General features: G+C 33.8%; 1 protein-coding gene across 3 annotated transcripts; it reads right to left on the bottom strand.

Moving 5' to 3' along the window:
• Positions 1-9,393: 9,393 nt before the first annotated feature.
• LOC131646850 (transcription factor HHO5) lies at positions 9,394-11,674 on the bottom strand. Of its 3 annotated transcripts, none has more exons than XM_058916803.1 (5): positions 11,369-11,674; positions 11,138-11,274; positions 10,696-11,020; positions 10,069-10,145; positions 9,394-9,917 (listed from the first exon to the last, which is right to left on the bottom strand). In XM_058916803.1, exons 1-5 carry the CDS (start codon positions 11,568-11,570, stop codon positions 9,645-9,647), a joined length of 1,014 nt encoding a protein of 337 aa, XP_058772786.1. In that variant the 5' UTR covers positions 11,571-11,674; the 3' UTR covers positions 9,394-9,644. The 3 variants fall into 3 exon arrangements, with proteins under 3 accessions (XP_058772786.1, XP_058772784.1, XP_058772785.1); XM_058916801.1 differs by having other exon boundaries at positions 10,696-11,023; positions 11,369-11,673; XM_058916802.1 differs by having other exon boundaries at positions 10,069-10,142; positions 10,696-11,023; positions 11,369-11,673.
• Between the last annotated feature and the right edge of the window lie 5,358 nt (positions 11,675-17,032).

Here is a 17,032-nt window from a genome sequence, read left to right as displayed (position 1 = left end):
TAAGATCCTTGAAAGGGTTAGTTAAATCATGTTATGCTTATGATGTCATGATGTCATGATGTTATGCGAATGCAGTTTGTTAGGCATAGCGTGGAATAGTAAGGAAAACAAGTCCTTTTAACAAAACCTGCAAGAAACGAAGGTTAGTAGCAAACACAGGCAAGTCACGCAAGTCACACAAGTCACACAATTTTTGGCTTAAGGCTTGCATGGAGTCTGATCGGGTGTCCTTCCCAAGGGCATTTCTATGGATAAGGAGATTTCAGCAACGGGTTCTACCGAGTTACCCAGAATTGTCGACCCTCCTAAAGCACCCTCGAACATGATACATACATACCATGCAATGATACTTTGAGAAAGAGCCTATCTGAGCTGTAGTATCGGGTAGCGACTATGCTCTCAACATACATCAAGAGTAGTCCCCCCACTACGTTCCTAAAAGTCAGGATGGGTTAAAGGTATCTAACGGTCCTTGAGCTCCGACTCACCCACAGGTATCCACACGAACCTCCCTCATACAAGAGAAGCATGTAAACACCCATAGAGGCCTAACTCAAGCGTGAACTCTCATATTGACCAATCCCAAGCATACACAAGGGAGGTCGCCATGACTATGCCACTTCCTATCTTAGATGTACTTGAATCCGGGAATAGGATTCGTCCTTCAGTTAATTCCCAAAACGCCCCTGAAAAATAAAACAAACAAAGCAAACAATAGAAGACATTTAAAATGAATCCTAAACTTTTAAGGTAACCCCTCTTAATCGAAATATCCCCAGCAGAGTCGCCAGTTCTGTAACACGGTGAACTGACTTTTTATTAATCGAAATGTCGCGGATAGCAAGAGTCGCCACCGACTTTTATTTTATCCAAACTAAATCAGAAAGGCAAAAAGAAACAGAAAAAAAACCTTTTAAAGAAAATCTGAGTTCGGGGGGTAATTTATGCAAAGGGAAGGTGTAAGGCACCCTTTGCATCCATGGTTTTCCATGGGCTCTTAATTGCTTTGCTTGCTCGTTTTCAGAAAATGTAGATGAAAGAGATAGGGACTTTAGCTTGTGAATAAGCGTTGCCCTTTTTGAAAAATTATGAGAAAGAATATAATAAAAAGGTTTGAGCATTGCAAGGCAATTAGGGGCAATTACCTTAAACTCAGATGATAGGTCTCTTTTTGCCTTTCAGAATGAAAGAGTCTATCCTTGCCATAAGAGGGCAGGAAGCCTTTCGTTTGGAAGTAGAAGGGTCATCGAAATATCCCTTGCCATAAGACTGTCCCATGCCATAGGAGGGCAGGTAGTCTAAGGCAAGGATCAGAATAGCCTTTTTTGTAGGCAGCCAGAAGATACCTCAGCCTTTTTCGTGGGCAACTTCCGAGGGTCGAGGTCATGTTAGTGTATCGAAGGCAGCATCATTTTAGGGTCTCATGACCTTTTATCGAGGCAATATGACTGAGGTATCCTCATATTCGAGGGACTGGCTATTCTGCAAAAAAAAACACAAGGCAACAAGGCAACAGGCAACAAGGCAACAGAGAGGGTTACCCAAAAGTGTGCGTGTGTGCACCAATCATGTGATTCAATTCAGACTATATTATCTTGTGTTTAGTTATTCTAATTGATTTAGAGTTGCACCCCCTATTTTACTAACCACGCAGTTATATAATAATATAAAGCAATAAAGGGAAGGGGGGAAATGAAACCAGCGGAGGAGAGGGGAATTGTAACCAGCGGATCCCTTATCAGGGTTTGACATAAGTAATAAAATAAAAAAGAGAAAAGATTCAGGGTTACCAATGACGTAGCTTTGGCATTTGACAAACCCTGAAAATTGGAAAAGAAAGAATAAACAGATGGGTGAGTGCATTATCAGTTCGGAGGCAAACGAGAATAACCTAAAATAAAGAATAAACAAATATAAAAATGACAGTTAAAAAGAGGTGAGGGGACTTAGCTTTGTATTTGATCTGATATGGTTAGAGTCGGAGGTTGCTTTTGGGGTTGACCCTGAAAAAGGCAAGGCAAAAGAGATGGTGAACGCAAGGCAAACCCTAAAAATAAAATAATCTAAATAGAAATTAAATTAAATTGAATAGGACACTTAACTTCGTATTTTTGGATCAGGCGCGTAGTCGGGAGTAATCATATTGCTAACCCTGAAAAAGAAGACACAAAACAAAAATACTCAGTGTAAGGCATGATCTTTGTAAACCTTGATTAGGGTACGTAATGAACAGGAAAACAATTTAATTAATTACTGGTCTGACGACCTAATTAATTAAATCGAGTCGAGAAAATAAAATTGAGTATGAAATATATTTTTTAAGAGTTTTTGTGAATTAAATAAGATATATATAAATTTTGAAAATATTTAAATAATTAAATATAAATTAAAATCATAAATATATGAAATATTAAATATATAACTAATATGTAATGAATCTAAATAAATGTGATTAATGAGTAAAATAAAAAATTATAATAAAACCATATAATTAGTTTATTTTAATTAAGAAGAGAAAAGAAAAAAATTTAAATGACTATATATATATATATGTAAAAATAATAAAATATATGTTATGCAATAAAGAAAATAAAAAATATTAGAAAAAACTTAGCTTTTTATCCAGTGTTGCGCGCGTGTACGGCATATGGTGGGTCCTCGCTATCTGGTACGTTAGATTGAGATTGAAGACGATCGCATGGACAAGCGCTGAAGGACCACAGCATCCGGGTAGGTCTTAAAGCACTGGATCCCAGGATGTATCCGCGCGCCCTTTTTTGAAACTGGCCAATCGCGTGATGACACGCAGTCATCTTCAACCTTAGACCGTCGCTTTAGAGCCTCCCTATACCCACGGTTCTGCATCTCCGTCGCCATAGCCTGAAAACAACGAATACACCCAAACGCCACCAAAAACTTTTCGCGACCATACCATTGTGGTCGTCTCAGTCTCACGAGTTTATGGATACCTGTAATTAGGTCTAATTTTTCCTAAAACGAAAAGCCCTAATATATAACCTAGAAATTCATCCATGGCGAGACATGAATATCATGCCCAGAAATCAAATTAAAGCTTCAGAAACATTAAGAACATCATGTCAAACATAGATACACAATTAGAATTCGTTTATGATGCATGATTTGGCATAATCGAATGAGTTTAGAAAAGCGCAAACCGTGCGTTATTGTGACGTGTTCTTGATGTCTCCGACCCTGGGAATGATAGGGAAAGCTTCTTTGAGGATCTTGGAACACTTTGCAATCAACAAAATCACTTGAATTGTCCTCTAATTCAGAACTTGAAGTTTGAGTTTTCTTGGAATTTTTGGACTCGGTTTTAAGCTCTTGCTGCAGAATCTTCGTGCCCTAGGGGTCTGCTAGTGTTCACTACTTATATGTGAATGTTTTAGGTCAACAAACTTGAAGAAAATCCCATTGAATCTTGATTTGCCATGTTTGAAAAATTTGATTGAAAATTCTTTCTAAATTAGTTTAAATCTAATATTTTCTTCACCAATGAGCCTTGCACGAAATTTGTGTCAATTAATGGCCATTTGGATGATTAATGATGATTGTAATTTGAGAAAAAATCAAATCTTCCATTTATTTTTATATTTTATAATTATATCATGATAAAAATCATAAATAATTAATAAAACTTAATAAAAATAAAAAGGCCTTGTATTTGTCTCATGGATGGGTTTATGATGAATATTGGGTGAAGAAATCATAGGCCCATTTGGAGATTTTTGGATTTTGAACTTTTTCTTTTCATATCTTTTCTCAAAAATAGTCCAATTTTGACAAGGTGTATCTCCCTCCATTTTTGAGGTATGGAAGTGTTCTAAGACATTTTGGAAACCTTAGAGAGTCCTTTACCCAATGCCTTTGGTCTCAGGTCGAAATCATTTTCCATTTTTATTTTATGACCTTTTGAAACACATGCCTTTTCGTTGACTTTTGAAAAGGACCTATAATGTATGAAACTATATCTCTTAAACCATTGACCTATAGGCTTTGATTCTTAGACCATTGGATAGAGGAATGAATTCCCTTCAAAATGAGCATTGGTGGGAATTTTTCTGATGAAGTATGAATATTTGGTGAATTTTCAAAGTTTGGTTGACTTTTTTCAGTTCATGCCCAAAATAGTAACTTTTGACTTTTGACCTTTCTGATCTTTCCTTGCATCATCATGATCAACCCTTGATCAAATGATGATTTTAGGGTTATGAGGATGTTGTTGACCAAATATCTTGAACTTTGACTGTATCTTGACCTGAAATGACTGTTTTGCCCTTGAGAGTCGACTGTTGACCTAGTCAAGATTTGAGGAACCAAATTTGTTCTGTTTGACTTGAAACTTTATATGGAGATGCTTTGGGATGTTAGTGACCTTATGGAACCACCTTGAGCCATTGATTCAATGATTTTCCCTTGAATTAGTCAAACCCTAGTTTAGAGTTTCTGTATAGGAGACTGTGTTTTGGAGCTTTGTGTTTTGAATAGTATGGGCAAATTTTGGGGTATGACATCAGGCATCCCTTCCCCTTATCTATTGGGATTTTGCCTTTTCTACTGCTGTTTACTTGATTAATAGGTTGCCTTCTGCTTCTGTCCAATCTCAGATTCCTTACTCCTTGCTGTTTGGAGTCACTCCTGATTATCATTTTCTTAGGGTGTTTGGTTGTGCTTGCTTCCCATTACTTAGACCTTACTCCACACACAAATTCAACTTTAGGTCTCAAGAGTGTCTGTTTTTAGGGTATTCCACCTCTCATAGAGGTTATAGGTGTCTCTCCCCTTGTGGCAAACTGTACATTTCAAAAGATGTCCTGTTCAATGAGACTAGGTTTCCTTATTTAGATCTGTTTGCCTCCACCAAACCTAAACTCAATTCAAATGCATCTTCCTCCCTCTCTCTCTCTCCTTTACCCATGTTCTCAGTCTCCACTAACCCTACTACTACTGAGCCAAATTCTTCTTCAGCAGCTTCCATACTTCCTCATTCTTCCAGTTCAGTACCTCTGAACATCAATAGTTCTGCTCAGTCTACTAATTCTTCTCACTCTGAGCACTCTCAAAGTGTCACTAATTCTCCTTCTCAAAGTTCTTCTAGTGGTTCTTCTCAAAATGTCTCTAGTGGTTCATCCAGTCACTCTGTTCCCAGCATTACTTCCAGTGCAGCTAATTCTGCTGAGTCTGCTAGTATTATCCCTAATAAGGCTGTCCCTGTAGATGTTGTCCCTGTCAATCATCACTCCATGACTACCAGGGCCAAAGCTGGTTTCAGGCAGCCTAGACTTGAACCTAGAATCTTACTTACAGTTGCTGAGCCTAAGTCTGTCAAACAAGCTCTTGCTAATCCTAAGTGGCTGGCTGCTATGCAAGCAGAATTTAATGCTCTGTTACATAACAATACTTGGACCCTTGTTCATCTGCCACCTAACAGGCAGGCCATTGGAAGTAAATGGGTATTCAGGGTTAAGGAGAATCCTGATGGGTCTGTGAATAAGTATAAGGCCAGGCTGGTTGCCAAGGGTTTTCACCAAAGAGAAGGCTTTGACTTCAATGAGACATTCTCTCCTGTGGTGAAACCTATTACCATCAGGATCATACTCTCCATTGCTCTCTCCTACAATTGGTCAATTCAGCAACTAGATGTCAATAATGCCTTCCTGAATGGCTTACTTGATGAAGAGGTTTACATGGTGCAACCTCAAGGCTTTGAGCAGTCTGATTCCTCCCTTGTTTGCAAGCTGAACAAGGCTATTTATGGTCTCAAACAAGCTCCCAGACAATGGTTTGAGAGGCTGCAAACAGCTCTGATCCAGCTCCATTTTCAACCAAGTAAATGTGATCCTTCCCTTTTCACTTACTTTGAAGATGGTCATACTGTTTATATCCTAGTCTATGTTGATGATATTATCATCACCGGCAGCTCTAGTTCTCTACTGCAGAATATTATTACTAAGCTTAATGTTGCCTTTTCTCTAAAACACTTGGGTGATTTGGATTATTTCCTTGGTATTCAAGTTACTAAGGTTGCTCCTCAGGCTCTGCTGCTTACACAGTCCAAGTATATCAAAGATCTACTGCATAGAACTAACATGCTGGACTGCACACCTGTCACTACCCCTATGCAATCTACATGCAAGCTCACCAAGGTTGGCTCTCCTCCTCTCAGTGACCCTTACATGTATAGGTCAGTGGTTGGTGCCCTACAGTATGCTACTCTGACTAGGCCAGACATTGCCTATGCAGTTAACAAAGTTTGTCAGTTTATGGCTCTGCCTCTTGAAACACATTGGGTAGCTGTCAAAAGGATCTTAAGGTACCTAAAAGGCACAATTTCTCATGGGCTGCACATCTCTGCCTTACCCTTATCCACTGCACCTTCCATTAGACTTTTTTGTGATGCTGACTGGGCATCTGACCCAGATGATAGGAGAAGTACATCTGGGGCTGCTATCTACTTTGGGCCTAACTTGGTATCTTGGTGGTCTAAAAAGCAGCACGTGGTGGCTAGGTCCAGCACTGAATCTGAATTTAGAAGCATGGCTCATGCTGCAGCTGATGTCCTGTGGATTCAAACTCTCCTTAAAGAGTTGTTCATTAACTGCCAAACTCCTCAAATTCTGTGTGACAATCAGTCTGCCGTGTTACTTGCTCATAATCCTGTTATGCACACCAAGACCAAGCATATGGAGATTGATCTCTTCTTTGTAAGGGAGAAGGTTCTCACCAAACAACTGCAAGTTCTTCACATTCCTGGGACTGATCAGTGGGCAGACGTGCTTACAAAACCCCTGGCTTCTACTGCTTTTCTGTCTCTTAGGCACAAACTCAGGGTTGTAACCTCCCCATGAGTTTGTGGGGGGGGGGGGGGGGGGGGGGGTATTAGAGTAGCATAGTGTTGTGTGTATTAGAGTAGCATAGTGGTGTGTGTTATGGACTGCCACCTGTCCTTTGTATCTTCTTATCACCTGCTATTGCAGGTCACCTGTTACTAGTATAAGTAACAGGTGCCTCTCTCTATCCATGTATCAAAAACTCATCATAACAGAATAATAACAAATTCAGTTACAGCACCATGAAGTGCTTCTCTCTCTTCACTTTCTCTCTTTCTAACAATCACATTCCAAGTCATGAATCATAATCTCACATAGAAATGTCTTGACCTTTTAAAAGATTCAGAGTCTATGGTTCCAAGCCCGCCTCTATTCCCTTTGAAACCTCATTTAAATTATACAATAATGCATCAAACTCTTTCGAGGATGTCTCATCTTATAAAAGACTAGTTGGTAATCTCTTTTTTTTGCTTGAATACAACTCATCTTGATATTACATTTGCAACCCAATAGATCAAGCCAATACATGCATGCACCTATTGTAACACACAATAAAACAACTTGCAGGGTAGAAAGGTGTCTTAAGAAGAATCTATGACATGAAATTTTCTTTGATACAAATTCAACATTACAGATTCTAGGCTACTAAGATGCAGATTGGGCGCGTCTTATTTGACATTGCGTTTTCTTAGACATATCTTTGATTTTGTGGCATGTAAATAAACAACAAACCATATCCATATTCTTAACTAAACCAAAGTACATAACATTATCATATGTCACATGTGAAATGCAACAATTATTTTATTTGCTTAAGGATTTGAACATAACCTGTACAAAGAACCTGATATGTACTGTGACAACCAAAATATAATTCATATAACATCAAATCTAGTGTTTCAAGAAATAAAAAATGTTTAGGCATAGATTGTCACTTGGTTTGTGGGAAGGTACAAAACAGTGTTTTCAAACTTCTTACTATTTCATCCTCAGAGCAGCTAGCAGACTTTCTTACAAAAGATCTTCCACCACCAAAGTCTCATTCCTTTATATCCAAACTTTGCATGATCGATATATACCATGTTGCAGTTTGTGGGAGGCTATTGAAGACACGCGAATAAATCCAATCCAATGATTTGTAATCAAATCGTCTGGCTAAGAATGACACAGCAAACTTGACCCATAAAATATTCAATGCTAGATATCATCAAGACTTTTTGATCACATGCTTTGTTCAAGCATTTTTCTGTTATACATTATATGTATTTTCCCTCTCTTCTAGTTTGTTAGAATGAGGTCCTTAAATAAGAGATACAATCATCCCTTTAATATGGAGAAAATAATACAATATATATTCTCTCTATCCCCGCTACTTCTGTAAATCTGCATATACTTAATAAATAGCATGAACTTTTTAAATGTTATACAAAATATGGTTACTTGACTTGATGACACAACTCCTTTAATTATGTGAAACATATGGTGTACAAGGAATACATTTGTCTTTTTAAAGAACACATTCAACGAATACGTCTACTATTGTTTTAGTTTTTTCCCCCTCTCCGTGGCCCTTCAAGCAAATGTTTTGAATACTTGACTTGATGACACAATTCCTTTAATTATGTGAAACATATGGTGTATAAGGAATAAACTTGTCTTTTTAAAGAACACATTCAACGGATACGTCTACTATTGTTTTAGTTTTTTCCCCGGCCTTCAAGGCAAATGTTTTGAAAACATTGGGATAGAGGTTATGAAGGTCTAGTGCGCAACTCAAATGTGACCAATTTCAGTTTAATTGAGTTTGTCATTCATCTTTTAACACTTTTACTCTACAAATATATATTTATTTGTATAACTTGATCGAATCATGTATAAAAAAACATTACACTGTCAAGACATGAAAATTAATATTTCTGCAAACACATTAAAACAAAATTTCCATTAAAAAAACATTGAAACCAAAAATAAAACATTGCTAAAAGAATACCGTAAAGTTGGATTATTACTTCAAAAAGAAATGACAAACGACAACATATATGCTGCTTGAAATATTCTGACACTTTATGTGTCATCCTTAATAAGATCCAGCCAAAATGCTGAAAAGCACATGCATTTCCATAAAATTCAAGCACAATATCTATCAATATTCTAATGCTATCAAGAATAGGGTACGCGACAGATTTTGCACCTTAAGATAATTGAAGTAGAAAAACTTGTACGCAATCGTGTTCAAGATATCCCAAAATAAACCTTGATGGCTAGCACACACATGGATGGATGGCTAAGAACAATACAGGAATCTTGTCCACACAACAATTTCCTTTTCATGAGACAAAAACATATATGATAAGCACCAATCCATGTACCTTTTCATGGAAGTGTTACTCGAATAATTGCAACATCCAAAATGGAAAATTCTAAGGTGGATTCCATATTGTGTGCCATTTACACAAAATCCAACGTCTAAAAGCCAAATTATAACATAAAGAAATTAAGCACAGAACATGAATGAAAATTCATCTATGAAAATGGCACTAAGTTACAACAATAACCTCCTTTAATATCAGATGGGAAAAAAATCTGCAAAATATATCAGCAGCTCTTTCCACAACAGTCTAAATTAACCATAGCATAGTTTTATTGAAAAAAACTATGGCATAAAACTCAGTCTCTCTACAGTTCTCTTTGTTAGATATATAATATTTTTATGATGTTAAATTCTCAGCCTTCACCTATATGCTATGCTTTATTATATTATATCATCTGCAAAAATTTAGAAACTCTGATTATTCATTCAGCTTCATGTTGCTGCTCCTGATCATCTTTCCAATTCCTGCAATCTGATTGTTCATCTTCTGCATCCACACTGTTTCTTACAGTGCTCGAGAGACCTTTAGCAGATCCTCCAATGAGAATTGGAGTAAGAGGACCCTGTGGTGAAACAGACTCTGATAAGTTTCCCTTTGGGGTATCTCCACATTGATCTTGGATCATGTATAAGGCTAGTTTATTAGCCTCCTCAATTGAAGAAACTGGGAATCTTCTAACATGAAGCCTGTATTTCTGCATAACCATACAAATGTACTACCGCATAAGTTTTTTGTGACATGACATAACAATTAATAAGAGATACAAATATATGTAGAAACTAATAATGTTCTTAATCATGATTATAATAAGGTATAGTGTTTTTAGATGAAATACTGTTATTCACCTGCAAATGGCTTTTCACTTCATCATTTGTTAATCCATCCACCTGCATCTTTTCCCTAATTTGCTTAGGAGTGGCTGCTACAAAAAAAAACAAAAACCAATTAGGCTCACACCTTACATATTCTGTGTAAAGTCGGATAATCTGTATAATAAGCAAGTTGGAATTGTCTGATCAAAATTTTGAGTTTGTTTTTAACTAAGATTACTGTAAATTTGATTTACTGAGCTTAAAATACGAGTCGTTCAATGTTGATTAGACAGTTGAAACAACTGAGTGACTATGTTGAACTGGGATTATATGTACTCTTGATCCTCACACTAGAATTGGATTCCTGCAGTCACAATCTCAGTTGTTCGATGCAGATCAAACATTTTTACATCTATAAAACTGTGTGATCTCCATTCAACAACCGATAGCGATTAACTACTCTAAATCCACACGTTTCACAATTTCAGGGAATCCAGATCACTTCCTACACTCAATTTCAATTTCAAATTGGACAAACAACTCTATTCCCAAATCCAAAATAAAATTGAGACTAACAAAAATCCCACACCAGAATAAATCAAAAACACCACACACACACAAACACACAACACAATTAACGAGAAAAAGAATACAATCTACCATGTGCTCCACCAAGCTGCTGAAGAGCATCAACAAATCGTCGATGAAGCTCAGACGACCAGCTCCGCCTTTGTTTCCTCGAACCCTGCAGCAAAGGCTGAGGTGGCTGCGGCTGTTGATTCTGTATCTCAACGCGCAGCAAAGACGAACCAGAACTACTCCGATCACAACCACTCTTAGAATTTCCATGACTTACTTCAGACATCAAACTAAAACTCGGAACCTGAGAAACCTCCTTCAAAGGAACACGAGTATTTTCATTAAATGACATAAATACCCCTCCACCATTACTCTTCTGTAACACAGACCTATCACCATCTTCATTCTTCTAAAAAAAAAAAAAAAAATCAAACCAAATTTTCTCTCAATTCAATCAAAATCAAAATCAAAATTTAAATTACTACAACAATTTATCATCAGAATAAAAAATTGAGAAAATTACCGATTTTGTCTGAGCAGTCCAAAGCTGAACTGAACTCATCCAATTCATCTTATTATCAGACTTTTCATTCATCAGAACTGGATCTCGCATTTTGATCAACCTAACTTTTTCCTTTTCATCCTTCAATCTTGCAATAGCTGCATAAACCACACAATCAATCAATTAACAACAAAGTTAACAAAAACGATTATCAAAAAAGCAAAATCCAGAACACAAAAATGAATCAATTACCATCGTTAACGAGGAGTATGCAAAGAGGAAGTTCGCGTTTGAAAGCGAGGACTTTGTTCATTTCTTCTTCCAATCTACGAACCAAGTCATCGAGCATTGAAAGTTTCATGGATGAGTCTTTGGTGAGAGAAACTTCGTTGAGGAAATGAGAAACGGTTTTGGGAACAGAGGCTAAAGTCAAATCCAAGTTCAGTTCCCCCATAGTTTTTTTTCTTTTCCTTTTAGTTGGTAGAAAGAATGAATGAAAGTGAAAACGAAGGTGAAAAGAAGAAGATAGAGATTCATTTATATAATAAATAAAGATAGGGAACAAAATTCAGATTCATTACATAAAGATTTGGTTCACGTATTCGGCTCGTCGCGTCTTTTTCCAACTAGGAAATTCATATACACGAATATTTGCATACCTTTTTTTTTTTATTAAAATCAATTTTCTACTATCTATATATAATATTATCTCATAATATTATATATAAAATGTAATATTATTTAATTATTGTATATACTATTATGTAATCTTTTAGTTATTTTTCCTTTTTGTTAACAGAATTTTATACTGTTTAGTTTTATACAATATTTTTTTGGTTAAATTACGATTTTGGTATTTCAATAAATTATATTTTAAATTAATGATGACATATTATTTTTTTAACTTATATTTTTAATTATAAAATTGTACTATACTTTATATGCGATAATTTTTATGTTTTACAAAATATTTTTTACTTAAAAAAATAAAAAAATCATTAATTTTAAAGAGTTAAAAGGTAGTGCACTGACAGTGTAAAAAATCTTTACACTGTCATCCAATAGAAACATTTTATTCTGCCATATCATATCAGTAACTTAAAATTTACAGTATGACTTGGCGCTTAACAAGGTCGTGATTGGTTGACAGTGTAAAATATTTTTACACTGTCAGTGCATCACCCCTTTTCTCAATTTTAAATACAAATGTACGAAAAAAACTAAAATTATTTAAATTTAATATAGAAGAATTAATTTTGTAAGCCATATAAAATAAATTGTAATTAAATTTATTTTTATATATTTTATCTAAATTTTATATTTTTTATAATTAATCAATTCTAACATTTTTTATTTATTTTATTATTAATGATAAATATTTTTTATTTTAAATATGTTAAGTAATTATATATTTATCCTAAGTATTTAGGTTATTCAATGAATATATATTTTATATTAATTTATATCTTAAAGCCGATAACAGACTAAAGACGGATGTAGTATTTTGTAGAAAAAGGAAAAAAAATATTGGGAAAAACATTAAACTAAAATAAAAGTGATTTAGGATAAAAAAAAATCACATGAATAGTATGGAATATTAATTAAATATTGTTAGACGGAACTGGGAATCTTTGGATTCCTATACTTTAATTTTACGCGGCGAAATAAAATGTACTGTCATTATTAAATTATTAAATTTGATTATATGAATACAATTTAACTACTGGAGTACAGTGCTTTTCTGAAGATTCTTTTTTTCCGTATATCAGAGAACAGCACCTAATCCATGACTATTATCAACACTAATCTCTCGTACTCCATAGATCTCAAATTATAAATTTTAAGAATTAAATTTTTTTGGTATCTATGAATTTTGGTCGGTATAATATCTTTAGTGTATTTAAATTTTAAAATTTAATTTATTTTAAAATAAAATATATTCAAATATGACATGGTCTTATTTCATTGGATGAATGTATGAGTACCGATTAAATTTAGGGGTATAAATGTATTTTTAAAATATATCTTTATTAACATTACAAATTTATATTTGATATTAAAAATAATATTAAATATATTTATACTCTATTTTATTCAAAATTAAATATTAGTTTCTCTATTTTAAAAATAAATAATTTGACTTTTTTTATAATACATATATTATGAGATTTTTATGATATTCCTCGATTTCTAAAGACATGTTAGTGACGCGACACAATAAAAGTGATTATGCAGCATTAATGATGTATTCTACATATTAAATAAATTATTTTATTTAATTATTTAATACAAAAGGAAAAATTTTAAATTTATTTCATATATATGTTAAAAATATCTTCGTAACAAATTGGATCATTATAAAACCACATGCCTTTAAAAGAGGAAGATGTCCTTCAAAGAGAAATTCATTTTAAAAGAAGATGAAGATTGTTAGTATGATATATTCACAATGATTCAAGCCCATTTAACATTAATGGGACCTAACCTATTAGCCATATAATATGTTAGATCCATGGAGAGTACTTAAATCGTTATAGGCGAGTTGGATCTAACTTCGAGTATGTTCATTATCTCACCATTATATGTAAGGGGTGTTCGCGGTGCAGTTTGAGCGGTTTTGACGGAAAAAATCATCCGAACCGCAAAAGAGAAAATATCGTGCGGTTTGGTTTGGTTTGGTTTGGTTGGCTTTTAAAAAAAATCTGAACCAAACCAAATCAAACTAATGCGGTTTGGTTTGGTTCGGTTGGTTCGGTTTTATACAAATATTTTATTGAGCCATACATACACATATAGATGACAACATAATTTTGTATTTAGACATTCATACACTATCAAATAACAACAAAACTCATCATATTTTAACAACAATTTTCTATTTAATATGTAAAAATTAAATTAGACAAAAGTGGAATATTAATCATAAAATAATAGCATAAAACAATATAAAAATTATTATAATGAAACAAAAAAATAGAAGGGACGAGAGATTAGTGAAGCTGGAAAAAAAATTGAGAAATTAGAGAAGAAGATGTGCGATAAAAACGAAACTGAAATACGGAACATTTACATAAAAATGAGAAGGTGAAAAAGAAATAATATAAGAGAGTAGAGATTGTAGAAGAAGAGGGAAGATGTATGTGGCAAAGAAGGTGTGATAATGTTATTAAAGATTTGAGAAGATCGGAACTGAAATTATATATGTAAGGATGAGAAAATTGTTCATAATCATAAGGCTAAGGTATAATAGGTTTAAGTTTGGGTTGAAATTGAGTTAAGTAAAAGTTAGGTTGTAACATAATGCGGTTTGATTTGGTTTGGTTCGGTTTACAAAATACAAACCGCAAACCGAACTGAACCGTGCGGTTTTGTTAAAAGATGACCCAAACTAATCCGAACCAAATGCAGTTTTTTGTGATTTCGATTTGTTTTGGTTTGGTTTGCGATTTTCTATTGGGTTGGTTTGGTTTTGAACACCCCTACTATATGCTACATATTTGAGATTATTCCACTATAAGATTGATTAAATTTAAAATTAGAAGCTTACTCAGCCATGAGTCACACAAGGAGTTTTTAATATCTCTTATGAGATTGAGCCCCATACATAAAAACCATTATAATAAATAATACTTTTTATGACAGAGTTTTCATCTCAACAAGAAAAATACCGATGTATTATGGTAAGGCGAATCATGTTTTATTTTTTTTATAAAAATAAAAACAACATTTTCCCTCAGTTTCTAAAGAAAATGAGAGGTAAAACAAATCAGGACACGCTTTGAATCCAACTTAAAGATGTTTATATTTTTATTTGTTTATAAGTGAATACTAAATCATTTAACCCTTCAGTTTCCTTAAAAACCGAGGGATAACATAATCACATTTTACTATAAAAACACTTGTTAAACAGATTTGACCTTAATCCTAACTTATATGTTGCCGCTCCAAACTATTACGCGTCATTCTTTGGGATGTATGGCAATTAGCAAGATAGAAAAAATCTGCAAAGATCTTCTACCCTTGAACAAAATATTTTTCTGCCCCTGCAATCTATCATAATGATGTTGACGTTGTATTTTTGGAACAATTTAAAAGTGTTGGAAAAGTTCCCTATGATAGATTGCAAGTGCAGAAAATCATTCATGCTTCTAGGTTAAACAAAGAAGGTTGTTCAACCTTTGAAAAGATATATGCAACAAAATTTTGAATTGCAACGATGGTGATGAATATGAGTTTTTTTAATATTATGTGTAAAAAATGTAATGTTTAAAAAAATAGATATCATTCATCTCAATTTTATTCTAAAACTGATGGGCTTACTTATTTTACTTTATTTTTCTATTGAAAATATAAAATACATTTCCCGGGAACATGTTACACCGCTACAACAACAAATCTCTACCCTACATTCTTAAAGGAACAACACTCAAGATATTGCCAAGACATCAATCTACAACAAGCTCTCTACATCCACCACTATATATCTTTCTTGTGAAAGCATTTTCCTTGATAACATTTGCTAAAAATAATGAAATCTTGAAAATTAAAAAACTTGGAAAAATTCTCTGGGATAGATTGTAAATGCAGAAAAAATATTTTCCAATGTTGGAACAAATAACTCCTTACTTGGAGTAGATGGCTTGTTAAAAGTTGATTTGCATGTAGTCCATAAAACTATAAAATAATGAGTATAAAATCTATCCAACATGATCTAGATTAGAGCAAAGATGTGTTGTTCTCCCATAACAACAACTATTATGATAACACTATATTTGTTGTAAAAATGTAATTAAATATCTTGTGTAAACAATATAATGTTAAATAAAACTTATTCACCTTTTACCTCGATTTTGTCAGAAATTGAGTGAATAATTTTGGCGTGATAATTGAGAATAATGATCACCGTCCTTAAACAAATTTGTGTCGTCCATTTGATGAGTACCAACGCTCAAGACACTCTTATTAATGATTTGCGTGAAACCTAACAGCCATCCATTATAAAATATTATGGATATCAATAATTGTTAATGAAACATATAACATGAAAACTTTGAAGCATAAAAAACTCAGTAAAATTCTCTACAATGGATTGTAAGAGCAGAAAATAAATTGAATTTAAGGTTTGTGTTCTTCAGTAATCAATTTTTTTACGGTATTCACCAATAATCATATACTTGCTTATTTAACTTTTTTGGAAAATAAATAGAAAGAACACATTTTTTTGTTTTGACCTTTTTTTCTTAGTTAGAAAAGATTAGATTAACCTAATTTAACTAATCATAAGTTAAGTTGAAATTAGAGTCTAAAAAATCTAAAGTATTATTTAATTATTAACTAAGGAGAATAAAAAAATAGAAATAAACAAAATCATGAAACAAAATAGATAAAGATGAAGTAACGGTCTGGGGTGTGTTCTGTTTGGACTTAGTAAAGTTTGGGAGGTGTGGAACCTAATTAAGCAAGATCCGTTTGGGGAGGGGCCCAAACCAAGTCCTAAAAAAAGGAATTTTTTATTTCACCCCATGTTTTTCCAGCGCACCACGCAAAATTCTTAAAATGCCCCTAAAAATCAGAAATGCATTTTTTATTTACACCATATTAGACATGAACGTTGGAATAGTTGGGAACTAATCGGAAATATAACTACGGTATAGAACCGCAAGTATATTTCCGGTTTGTGGAACAACTTAAACATGCGTTGTCTCTTCCCCTCCCATTACAGTTTCAAACTCTAACAACACATATACACTCTCCAAACTCCTTTAATCTCATTTTCACCAAATCAACCACATTTGCAACCGAAGTTCTTCAAAATCATCAAGCACCAATCTCTCAAGCATCCAACCACAATCAATCAACAAAAAACAACTACAATCAATCAAGTAAGTTGTTTTTGAACTTTTTAGAGTTTATGTA

Source organism: Vicia villosa, linkage group LG2 (genome assembly GCF_029867415.1).
Source record: "Vicia villosa cultivar HV-30 ecotype Madison, WI linkage group LG2, Vvil1.0, whole genome shotgun sequence".
NCBI lineage: Eukaryota > Viridiplantae > Streptophyta > Magnoliopsida > Fabales > Fabaceae > Vicia > Vicia villosa.
This window is presented reverse-complemented; position numbering and strand designations above follow the sequence as displayed.

Bases quoted from the DNA above. Each gene is read 5' to 3' on its own strand.
- LOC131646850 (XM_058916801.1), bottom strand. From the start codon at position 11,570: ATGGGGGAACTGAACTTGGATTTGACTTTAGCCTCTGTTCCCAAAACC. The intron at 10,146-10,695 runs GTAGATTGTATT...TTTTTTTTGTAG, and splicing joins GCAGCTTGGTGGAGCACATG to CAGCCACTCCTAAGCAAATT. The intron at 9,918-10,068 runs GTGAATAACAGT...ATGGTTATGCAG, and splicing joins AAGTGAAAAGCCATTTGCAG to AAATACAGGCTTCATGTTAG.